At 39.7% G+C, this 12,469-nt stretch overlaps 1 protein-coding gene across 5 annotated transcripts in view; it reads left to right on the forward strand.

Moving 5' to 3' along the window:
* The window catches only part of PLCH2 (phospholipase C eta 2), a 998,026-nt gene that overhangs the window by 632,239 nt on the left and 353,318 nt on the right, over window positions 1-12,469 (forward strand). Inside the window, exon 1 of one of the 5 annotated variants that reach the window (XM_077457676.1) lies at window positions 1,808-2,498. The exons of 3 other annotated variants lie outside the window; for them this stretch is intronic. In XM_077457676.1, coding sequence (XP_077313802.1) covers window positions 2,378-2,498 — 121 coding nt within the window. In that variant the 5' untranslated portion in view covers window positions 1,808-2,377. Of the gene's footprint in view, window positions 1-1,807; window positions 2,499-12,469 lie in introns of those variants that run through there. One more of the 5 variants, XM_077457672.1, reaches the window with a different exon arrangement.

Here is a 12,469-nt window from a genome sequence, read left to right on the forward strand (position 1 = left end):
TCCCCCGGCATCTGAGAGAAGGCAATGGACTTAAGTGATAGTTCAAGGCTTCATTCATTATACTCATTATAGTCATCTACAGGCACGCAAGGAATGTAATATACTGCATTGCAATGCAATCTTCTGAACTATCTAGTGAAAGCATAATGATTTTCTTTTACTTCTTCTTATGTAATATGTTCAAGATTAATGAAAAAAAAAAAAACCTTTTCAATATATGCATTCCTTTTTAACGCTCGGTTTACACTGATGTGACATAGGATCGGACTTGTGAGACCCCAGGTTGGATGAAATGAGAAATTCAATGTTTCCCTATGAGAGCTAGCTTAACTAATGCTGCATAAGTCTTTTCGACTTTAGAAAAGGTTCCTGCACTACTTTGGTCCGACTTTGATGGGACTTTCTACACTCCGTGGCATTGCTGTTGTATCAAAGTGGCACTGAAAGTTGTGCGACTTTGGAGTGGGGCTAGTGTGAACCGGAAAAGAACAAGGTGGGGAATGACCTCACCTAAAAGAGATTACGAAGGGCCATGCACCATAGGGTAAAGGAACTTTACCTAAAAGAGACTACTAAGAACCATGCAGCATAAGATAAGGGGCGGCACAGTGGTGTGGTTGATAGCACTCTCTCCTAGCAGTAAGAAGGGTCGCTGAGTTTGAATCCCAACCACGACACTACCTGCCTGGAGTTTGCATGTTCTCCCTGTGCCTGCGTAGGTTTCCTCCGGGTACTCCGGTTTCCTCCCACACTCCAAAGACTTGCATGTAGGTTAATTGGCTTCTGTCCAAAATTGACCCTAGTATATGAATGAGGACATTGGATTGTGGGCTCCTTGAGGGTAGGGACCGATGTGAGTGTGCAATGTACAGGGACAATTGTAGACACTCACTCAGGTTGAACTGGATGGACTGGTGTCTTTATTCAACCTTACTAACTATGTAACTATGTAAAAGAGATTATTAAGGGCCATGCAGCATAAGTAAAGGTACCTTACTTAAAAGAGATTACTAAGGGCCATGCAGCATAAAATAAGGGAGCTTTAAATTTAAAGTTCCCTTATCGTATGCTGCACAGTCCTTAGTAATTCCCTTTAGGTGAGGTCATTCCCTACGTTGTTCTTTTTTTGTTTAACTCTTTGGCTACCTGGATCACACTTTGAATGGTGAGTCAGCGATTTTAAGGGACGCTGTGCTTGCTCACACATTGAGCTTTTCAGCGTTTATACCCTAGTGAGTAACTGGCAAACTCTTTGTTTTTTTGCTCTAGTGTTAACCAAGCCTAGGGCATGTGATGTGGAATACAAAATATCAATATTCTATATGTATTTCAGCTAGCAGGTTGGACAGGTTTTAAAGTAACTAGACATTCCTTTAACTTAAATATTAAGTTTCAAAATGAGGATTTAAAAAAAAAAAAAAAAAAAAAAAATTCACGGATCCAGTTCCTGAATAAAGACTGTGAAATTTTGGCCTTATGAATCTCAACTTTGAGTCCTGAATGAAGTATTTTAAAAAAATTTAATCGCGTTTGAAAACAATATATGATAGTCTAGTGACTTTAGCGTGTGGAAGGAACATACAGACTCTCTTGAGAAAATGATTAAGTTTCCATTTGGAATATCTTGAGCATCCTGTATCTCTCTCCAGAGTATATTATTAGCTAACCATAAATAGTTAAGTTCTTGTGGCAACTCGTTTATTCTTGTAGGCCTTACCTTTGGGAAAGAGGCTACAGCGTAAAACTAATCTATTTTTCTTTCATTGCCTTTCGTAGGATGGTAATCCTCTGGCTAGATAGAGCGGAGACCTGGTCTAGGGATTATTACACGTGACAGATTTAGAAATCCACTTCAATGTGCTGCTGAATGTTGGTCTGTTTAGTTTTAGCAAGTGGGGGGTTTCAAGCACTGTACTGAATGCAGCCACTTTCTGCTGAGGGAACCCATCTTTTTGGTTTAGTGGGAAAGCTCTGGAATAGGATTAGAATTTAAGTTCATACTTTTATTTTTCTTGACTTTCTTGAAGATTGCAGCTGATGCTTGGAATTTACACAAAAGATGCTGAACTTTTATCGGATAATGATACTTTATTGCTGCATGTTTGCCAACTGAATATGTATTCTTTTACCTTTTGGCTGGACATGAGTGTCCATATATTCCTATAAATGTATCCTGATAGAGTATGAAGTACACAGTTAGTCAGATGTTCTTAAATCCATCCATGTCTTCCCATAGACTGGTTGCTTGGTGGGTTTTTCTTTGTGGTACTTGGGATATTTTGGCTGCCTACTCCTATGGAGTTCTTTACTATTCTGTCTTTGGAAGTTAGCCAGAAGACTTTATTCTAGGTTTACCTAAATATTTGCACCTAAAACAATGGAGAGCTCCAAACCATCTTTACAGCAAAAGAAGTCTGGGATCTCTTGGCTGGCAGAGGAGTTTTTATGGATTGGGGGAAGCATTGTGGCATCACCAAACATGAAAATTGGTCAGATTGGTAAGAAGAAAAATCTATTAAAAGGAGTCAAATGATTTTATTTGATTATATTTTTTATTTCACAATGTTAGTATTTTGTGCTATAAAGAAATTGCTGGCATTTTTTATGATAGTGTACTTGTACAGAGTGAAGATATAGTCTCAGAATTGGGCATATAGATGCCTGCAGCAGGTAAATTAAAATATGTTCAAATTAGAACAAAGATCGGATAGTGGGGAAATTATCCTGATCCATCCACTGCAATCCTTTCTTCTTCTGTTGTATTTTAATTCTTAAGTCGCTGACCAATTTCAAGGCTTTTCAATCCCACATCTGTTCTGAAAAGAAGTAAAAGGCTCATTCTTGAGTCATGGCGGAGATGAGTAGGCGTCATAAGGCAACTGTAGGTAGGAAAATGTGTGAATATGCATACTCCTTCATATATTTGGGATTAGAACCTTTGTCAGGTTAGTATGCTTGATGTTGTGCAGTGTTTTTGTTTTGTTTTTTTCCGCTTTTGTGTCTTGTTCCATAAATTTTAAATGCATATTGTATGCAAAGAAAAAAAAAAGGAAGAATATCGGTACAGTTTTCTGAACTCTGGGCAGATATAAAACAGGGATGCAGATCTGTATGTTGTATTTGAAAGTGCAATTAGTATAAATACCTTGATTTATGCCTTTTATATAGAGAAATCAGAAGGTCAAGCAGGCTTTGATACAGATAGTAGCAGTAAGGGCAGAGATTGTATGGCCACCAAGGTGTGATATGTGTCGGTTTTGATGGCTAAGTAAGAGCAGAGAGATGGCCTCACTATTGAATTTCTGATCCTTCACTGGCCAATGAGGAGAAAGGAGATGTGTTTTGTCCAACATTTTTGATCATGCTGTGTTGCTACGACAGTGAGTGCTAAGGATCTGGCTGTGCAACCTGGCAGGTATAATGATTCCTATCTATGAATTTCAATAATGTATATTGCTGTTACTGGAAACCACTTTAAAAAAACATTTTGTTCAATTCTTTATAATATTTATCTTACGCCTGTTTGCAGGGGTCCTATAATTTGCTGTGCTCTAAACCCATGGTCTGTCACACTTCCAACTACAAGTGCATTTCAGCAGATCCGAACAGTTAAAGTAGATGACTAAGTTTTGGGCATTTACAGAATCGGTTTGTTTTTGGGTTTAATAGTAACTGGAACATCTGATTTGAAATCTATGCAAATATAGGGAGAACATACTTGTGCTTTCCGTGGGGGGAATTTATCTCCAGACCCCAGCAATCCAAATCAAGATTGCTAGCTCACACAGCACAGAGTAGGAACTGGATGTTTCAGTCTGTGTGCCATTGGTGAGAATTTCCTTTTCACTTCCTGTCCTGCATACTTGACAGAATGTGGGAGGAACTCTCCAAAATATGGGTACATGCTCTTTTAGACAGCTGTCACCAAAAGACGTGTCCCTTTTTAAAGGTCTCCCCTCCTCTTCTGGTAACAGCCATAACATTTTGGAGTTTGTCTTTTTTTTTTTCCCCCATTGACCATCTTCTCCGTGTGGACATACAACAATCCCGTGAGAGCTGCTAACCCTTTCCTAGTATATTAAAAATAGGAGAAAAAAGTTTTGGCTATATGCGGTTAGACTAATATAAAATAAACTTCTTAAATCCTAGTTATGGGATTATGGTTCCGCTACTTGGGAGATTTTTAATGACTTGGTTATATGAAATGATCACCTCGCTGACAACTGCCTCATTGAACCCGTGATATTCATGTACTGCAAATGAGCCATCACGGGGTTTGATCTTGGGCTAAACAACACCTCAAATTTCACATATCATTAAGCACTTAGTAAATTTGTAATGATGGCATGTAGCTTCCTGTGGTCATCCTTAACTAGACTAGATATATATTTTTTAGCAGCAAAGCATCTCTGCAAATGATTTTAATATGCTGGAATTCTTTGTATGAATGTTGTACATGTTTAAAACTTCTGTGCTTTAAAGATTTTGTTTTTGATTTAATGCAAGCAATGGAAGAATAACAAATCAGTTTCCCAGCATGCATTTATAGGGCTCTATTCCATCGTCCTTACAATGTGTTATAATCATTTAAAGTGACATTCTCATCCATGGTTGTAGCAGCAGTGACAGTATTGCCTAAACCTCATAACTGAAACCTGCAATCCTTCAAAATAGCCTTAAAATTATCATGTGAGCAGATGAGACCAGATATTGGCGTAATCTGCCCGGGCTTCAGCCTGTTATTTTCAGCTTTTATTTGTTCGTGCCTTAAGGCAGGAAAATTGCTCAATGTCAATGCAAATGTTTTTCTGGACTTTGGAAGGACTTATTGGAAAATACCCATGCTAAATAATACATTTATTGGAGTTTGTATGATTCCATCTCAGGGATTCTTTGTTGGAATACAAAGTACTGTAATGTTGAGATATGGACAGACCACTTACTGGCTGCAGGTAGAGCTGTTGGCAGTGTTGGAGCTACAAGCTTGCCTGGGGGGGTCCCAATTTTATGCTGTCCCCTCTGTCCATCACTCTAGGCTACCATATTCTAGCCACCATATTCTAGCCACATCTTTCATGCATTGTTAAAGTTCAGTGTCAAAGGGTAGAATAACTTGTGATTCCCATAGCTTCTCCTACAGAGTTGACATAATTGAGATTTTCATGAAATACAAAATTAAGCAAACTTTGTTTCTGGGCAGGAATGCTTTATTATGTTGCTGGGGAAGAATGCAAAAGGACCATGGTGCATTGCAACTGATGTGCTAACATTAATTTCAATAGTTTGTGGCAATTTTACTGCCCCCCCCCCCCCCCAACTGCTCCCTCTCAAACTGCAAAGGCAGCAAAAATGATGCCCCTGCTGTGTTTGGTACCCAGTACCACCAAACAAATAAACCCACTTAACTGAATAAGGGGAATGGGGGGGGGGGGGTTTAGGGGTTAAAACAAGCATTTATTTTAGGGATTAAGAGGCTTCTTCACTACCTGTCAAGTGCATTCTGTAAAAGCTTAAAATTACGAACAAGCCCTAGGGTTTTGTGTAGGGTATAACTTTTTATCTAAAATAAAAACAAAAAAAAAACACTCCCTTGAGTTATTTTTCTGTCTGCATCTTACTAGAAAGAGTTCCCTTTACTTCTTGTCCTAGAGATACCACAGGAAATGATAGTAAATTTCCCCGAAGTAAAGGGGAATTGCCATTTTAGATAGCTGTCAGTGGAACATTTTATTCCCTTTGGATGAATGACCCTCACTGATTGGCTCTAATGACAACTCTAAAATGTGGTATTTGTTCATACTTTCTGTCTCAGTGACAATGTACACCAACACAAAGGGTGTATATTGTGCACTCTAGAACTAGCCAAATTCGACTAAAATCTAAAATATATATACATTTAAAAAAAAAAAGGGGGGGGGGGGGGAGATGAATCAGGGGAAAGGTAAAGGGATCAGTAGTAATAAAAGATGGACTAGGTAGTGAATGTCAATGTTAGGTAATACACTTAAAAAGCATTAGTCCGTAAAATAGTCCTTACAAACTGCTGAACACTTATGGGCAGCCAGTCCATAAAGCAAGAAGAGGCTCTAAAATCAGATCAAAACAAAAGAGAAAGAGAGACAACGCCCTCTAAGTGCAGCAGATAGTTGACACAAATTTATTATAATAAAGGGATTAAAAACACTCACAAAAGAGTTGTAAAATACAGGCATGAAATTGTTACTTGTTCCATCCACATTTCCCAGGTGCCAGAGGTCTCCTGTGCTAATACCGAGGGCTCCAGCTCCTTTCGTGTGTCCTATTTCAGGTAACCAGATGATGTCCTGTCATTTCCTGGACACTGGAGCGCAAGCGGTGGGGAATCAAGGAGAGCCTGTGTTGTCTTGGAGGTGTTTGCTTCCGGGAGCAGGGTTAGGATGCTGGCGCTTCGGAGCATGCGTGCTCCTTCAGCAGGCACCCGGGAAATGCGGACGGAACAAGTAACGATTTCATGCCTGTATTTTACAACTCTTTTGAGTGTTTTTAATCTCTCTTTATTATAATAAATTTGTGTCAACTATCTGCTGCACTTAGAGGACAATGGACACCAAGACAGAGGGGTGAGTCTCCCCAATGAGTGCCCCCCCTCCAACAAAAGGTCTGATTCTTCCACACTTTATCCCAAAAAAATTGTTACCTTTACATATACTTTAATTATTTTAGGTTTGTATAATTTTACGCTTACTACTTCCTTTTTATTTTATTTTCTTTTTTTACAAAGTAAACACTGAGAGAATAATGGCCCTGATTTTACAAAGAAATTAACATTTTCCAATTCTATGCATTAAGGTGAAAAACCTCCTGTGATGGAGCAGCCCCCCAGAGCCCCTCTTTTACTTACCTGAATCCGGTCTTTCCAGCGACGGGGACGAGCACACCAGCTACAGTCGGTGTCTCTGGTCCTGATTGGATAGATTGATAGCAGCGCAGCCATTGGCTCCCGCTGCTGTCAATCAAATCCAATGACGCCGGAGTTGGGGGTGGGGTCAAATCTTGCTGTCTGTTTCAATAGATGCAGCAGGACACGGGCACTCGCCCCTGCATGAGTGCCCTGAGGGACAGCGGCTCTCCAACGGGGCACAGGAGAAGAGAAGGAGACAGGAGCGCTGCTTGGCGACCGAAGAAGAGGAGGATAGGGGCCACTCTGTGCAAAACCAACTGCACAGAGGAGGTAAGTATAACATGAGTGTTTTTGTTTTTTGAACTAAGCTTTACATATCCTTTTTAACCTTCACACAATAAAATCGTTTGCATATTTCAGCAAAAAGGTTAGTTAAGGTTACCCTTATAAAACAGGTAAAAAAGGAGCCCACAGCTTCTTCTGTTGCCTTGAAATCATATTTATAAATCATATTTGTATTCAATATTCAATGTATTCATATTTGTATATCTTGCTAAATAAGAATGAAGAGTGTAAATTTCCAATAACTAGCTTTAGCTAGACCCCCATTGTAATGAGCAAAATGTAAAATTGGTAACCGAAAAATTGTTTTAAAAAAATGCTCTACAGCTTCTGGCTATTGAAAATGAGTACTTTTATAGGTGCTAAATGCTAATAACCATATACATGGCATGATATGTGTTGTGGTGTGCATCATCAAAGAAAAGGGCACGCATGGGTATCCGCAGGTAGGGGCAAGGGGGGGTCAAGTGCCCCCCCCCCCGGCAGGGCCTAGCGCTACCTATAGACAAGTGAGAATATCAATCAAGGGCACCGTGCTGCGTGTCCCAGGGTATCTGGGTGTATGGGGGTGACATGTATCTGTGTGTATGGGGGTGACATGTATCTGTGTGTATGGGGGTGACATGTATCTGTGTGTATGGGGGTGACATGTATCTGTGTGTATGGGGAAATAATGTATCTGGGTGTATGGGGGCATAATGTATCTGGGTGTATGGGGGTGACATGTCTGCAGTCTCTGACCGTGATAATGACATTGTTGAAAAGGAGCGGAGCATGGGTGACTTTAAAATAATGCCCCCACCCTGAAAAAAGTTCTGTGGACGCCTGTGAGGGCACGTCTGATTTTTTTGGTCTGTGTTGGAGCATTGACATCCATTCAAATGAGGAGACGGCATTCACATAATGCACATTAATGAATCGCAACGATGTGGAAAGAGCTAAATGGGGCTATATTGTACTACAGTCCATTATGTTTTTTTTTTTATCTTTTGCATTTCTCTCCATTGTCCATGCCATAATTTTTTTTGCAAAGAAAGAGAGTCAGAAAAAAATGTATCTTTACTCCAGCAGCAACCTGACACTTTTAGCCATTATTAGCTTCGCCGACAGTCCTGCTTTCTGCTTTGATAAGTTGAATGTGAAAATAAACAATAAGTATTTTTCTAAGTTTGCGGTGGCACAGAAATATGAAAGCCCAAATCCTTAGTGTAAGGAATAATTGCATCTGTGTACAGATCCATCATATCAACAGTTCACTACTGTATAGAAAAACAAAACAACAGAGAAAAATTATATCCTGGTACCTTGGAGATTAAATCTAAAGAGCAGAAGGAAATTAGAAATGTCTCCAAATGTGCCCGGGATGTGCTGAATTACATTTCAATTTGCACAGCCAAAAACAGACTGTCAGCAGAAAACTAGATGCAGATTGACACAGATATAGAAATCTGTACTAAGGTTAGCAGACAGCCAACATTGGTGCTGGATAGAAGTTTATTTGCAAGTAGGCAAAAAGACCTACAACCCAGAAATCAGTGAGCCCACTACATAACGAACACTTCTAGTATATTTAAACTCAATAAATACATTTACACATTAGTTTTAATATGTTAAATACATGTTAAAACTTCAAACATTTTTCATTATTTTCAAACCCGGTGATCCCACCATGAGGGTCCTTGTTTAAACACTTCCTGTTATGAAGGGACTATTGTGTTTCTGCCTTGTCTGTCTGAAAACTCAGTCTTCTGATGGTGAGTTCAAGTGTCTGTTTCAATGCATAATATGCTGGCATAGTCCAAAGTTGTCACCATCAGCAAACCCTTCTTGAGAAGTTCCATGTAAGCATTGCTAGAGTGTAAAGAACCTACAGGAGATGACAACCTTGAGATGCAAACAAATATTTTACTTAGAGGAAGTATGTACCTAATCTATTTAGATATCCTCTTTCTATCATCTCTGCTGTACAGCACAGTTCAAAACCTGAATTGGGAGAGCCAGCTTTGCAGGGAATAATGCTTTCCAGATGTCTCATCTGTGTTTTTTTGGTTTTCTATTGTATGGATTTCTCTTATCATCTTTGCTAAGAAAGTTTTACTAACGCATCTCAAGCTTTCTATAAAACCATGAAATGAATGGAGACATTTAGGGTGGGGTAAAGCCAGCCAAATGACACTTATCTGGTTCAACGCAACTGCAATACACAACATTTTGAAAGTTGTTTGTAAGGCTTCAAAAACGCCCAATAAACCCCTACTTTTGAAGCTAGTGTAACTTTAGCCTAATGCACGTTCACTGGTGTGAATGTGACCTAAATTGGAAACTAAGGCTATTTTGCCCTGAATGAGTAAATCATGGTTTCACATTTAGCAATGTAACTTTTATATAGGTCTATTGTGTTTGCCCCTTTTCTAATACAATTGTTCTAAGATCTTGCACAGCCTAAAACAAACCCTCCTCTATCATTTCCTGGGAAATGTTTTCTAGAACACACATTTGAAGTTTAGCCTTTTTTTTTTTATTAATTTCAAAGAGAATGGCTGCTTGAATTTTCTATTTCCTGAGCATCACTTTCAAAATGCGTCATTTCAAATCGAAATCAATAAAACCTTTATTTCATGATAGTACATTATTTCCCAAGAACCTGGTGCCCATCTGTGCTACAGCTTTAATACGCACCAGTTCAAGCAACACGTCTCTTCTCGTGCTTCTGAGAAGGTTTTATTTTTCAACTATTTTTATTCAGAGGTCAGAGATTTGTGGTACCAAGATCCAACCAGGTTTTGTAGCTTGATTGTTGAAAGATGCCTTACTATTTGTGTTCTAATGTAGTATAGAGGTACGAAAGGATGGCATGAATAGAAATAATCTATCGCAGCTGGCCACATTTCCATTTAACTGAAGTCACATCCATGACTTAAAAAAAAAACTTTCACAGGTTGCTGGCTGCATGGCAAGAGAAAGTACATTCGATCATGTGTGCTTGATCAGCTGAATAAAGAAATCGTGGGCAATTAGAACTCTTTCACATCAAGTTCATGTGGAGGGGTACATTTGTGGCACAAGGACAGTTGAAGTGTTCTTAGATAAGCGGACTGTGGATGGCTGCCAGCTTGTGACAGGCTAGAAGTAGATAATGTATGAGATGTCAGTGCATGTGGGACTAATGTGGTTCATCCGCTCGTGGGAAAGACTATCTTCTCACTGGTGAAGAGGCAGCTGATGGGTCCAGGGACGCCATGGTTCCTAGCGCTTCCAGACACTCGGGATGACTCAGACAGTGGTGTATGTCACTTCTGGTTGGAGAGAGAGCGGGCAGGAGCGCACGTTCAGAGGGGCAAGAAACAAACACCCAAAGAAAAGTTTGAAGACTATAAAGATTTTTAATCTTTCAGACCATTTCCTCTCCTCCTCTGAAATTTCCTTACTCGGCAGAGGCCTTACTTTTGCTCCTTCAGTAGCCCCGAACCCATTTCAACTTTATAGATGTAAATAGATTCACCAGAAATCTCCTGGTCAAACGCTACTTCACCATGAAGTCAGATCCAGTCCAGGATGGTACATTGGATTCCACAATTTCAGACCATACAGCCCAATCTCTTCTAGAACAATTTATACACTGAAGATGAAGAACAATATGTTGATCTTCTTATTCAACATGTACCCACCTAAACATACTACCTTTTGCCCCAAGTCTGTCTTTAATCCCATCCTTGCCAAAGGACCATTCATCCAAAACTTCTACCAGGTTGTCTATACAGACATACGCCACCTGTGCCAACACATTCCCCACACTCCTTCCACATTGTCCAACCTTTCTCCCTTTAAATGCATTGCCCTTAATGACCCTACCAAAAACTCAGTTTTGATGATTAAATTGGCAGATAAAGGTGGTGGCCTAGTAGTTCAAAAAAAGTCTGACTATCCTAAAGAATCATTACAATTACTTTGTGACACTAACACTTATGCCAAATTATCCAAAGATCCCCTCCCAACCTTCATCGTAGAAGCACATGAAATAATAGATAGGGCTTCCACAGATAAATCTGAAAAAGCTTTCCTTAAACATCAATTGTACCACAGACCTTACTTTTACCACTTACCCAAAAAGACCCCACAAACCCACCTGATAGACCTATAGTGGCTGCCACGGAGAGCATCACAAGCGATTTCTCCATATGTAGATAATTTCCTACAGCCATTAGCTCAAAGTTTACCTTTCATACATCAAAGACAGCGTACATCTTTTACAAACTCTCAAAAATTACACCTGGGAACCATCTTGCATATGACTCTCCCTAGATGTAGTCTCACTGTATACCTCTATACCACATGAGGTTGGCTTGAGAGCTGTACTATTCCTAAATGACTCCTCTATGCTGAACACCTGTTAAGCCCAATTCATCTTGGAAGCCTTGAAGTTCTGCTTGAAGCATCCAATGGCGACTTCTACCTACAGACTCATGGCACAGCCATGGGAGCTAACTTTGCCCCAAGCTATGCCAATCTCACCATGGGTCTGTGGGAGAATTGCTACATCTGGCATAGCAATCCCTTTTCCTCACACTTGAAATTTTATGGCTGCTATGTCAATGTCATAATCATTTGGGATGGTCTTAAATTTCTAATCCCACAATTCATAGCCCACTGTAATACCACTGATATGGGTTTATCATTCACTTCAGTCTGTGACTATAAATCTTTAGCTTTCCTTGACCTGACACTCTTGATCATGATCAAGGGATCATACATTCTAAAAATGACACCAAACCAACCACAGGCAACTCTTATCTGCATTACCACAGTTGTCACCACCCTGGTTGGATCAAGAACATCCCAAAAGCCAATGCTGCTGCCTCAAACATAACTGTACTAGAAGTCAACATCTTTAAACAAAAATTCCTAGAGAAAGGTTACCCCCCCCCCCATAGATGAAGCCTTCATGTTTTACACACAACAAAGCAATACTACAGATAGACAACATAATGAAACCGCATCCATACAACCATTGAGATTCACAACCAATTTCCACACTAAATTTAGAAATATGAAATGCATATTCCAAAAGCATTGATCCATTCTACAAGAGGGCCCACACCTTTTTTAAAGCCACAATCTCAGCCCAACCTCTCATCTCTTACAGATGAGCCAGGAACCTAAAAAACAAAATTGCACCTAGCAAATTAAAACCAACTTCTTCCTTCACCAATGCTCCCCTGAAGTTTTTCAACATTCAGGGCATGTATC

This window comes from Lithobates pipiens, unplaced genomic scaffold (genome assembly GCF_037356315.1).
Source record: "Lithobates pipiens isolate NorthernLeopardFrog02 unplaced genomic scaffold, aLitPip1_a1.2 Scaffold_27, whole genome shotgun sequence".
NCBI classification, from domain to species: Eukaryota; Metazoa; Chordata; class Amphibia; order Anura; family Ranidae; genus Lithobates; species Lithobates pipiens.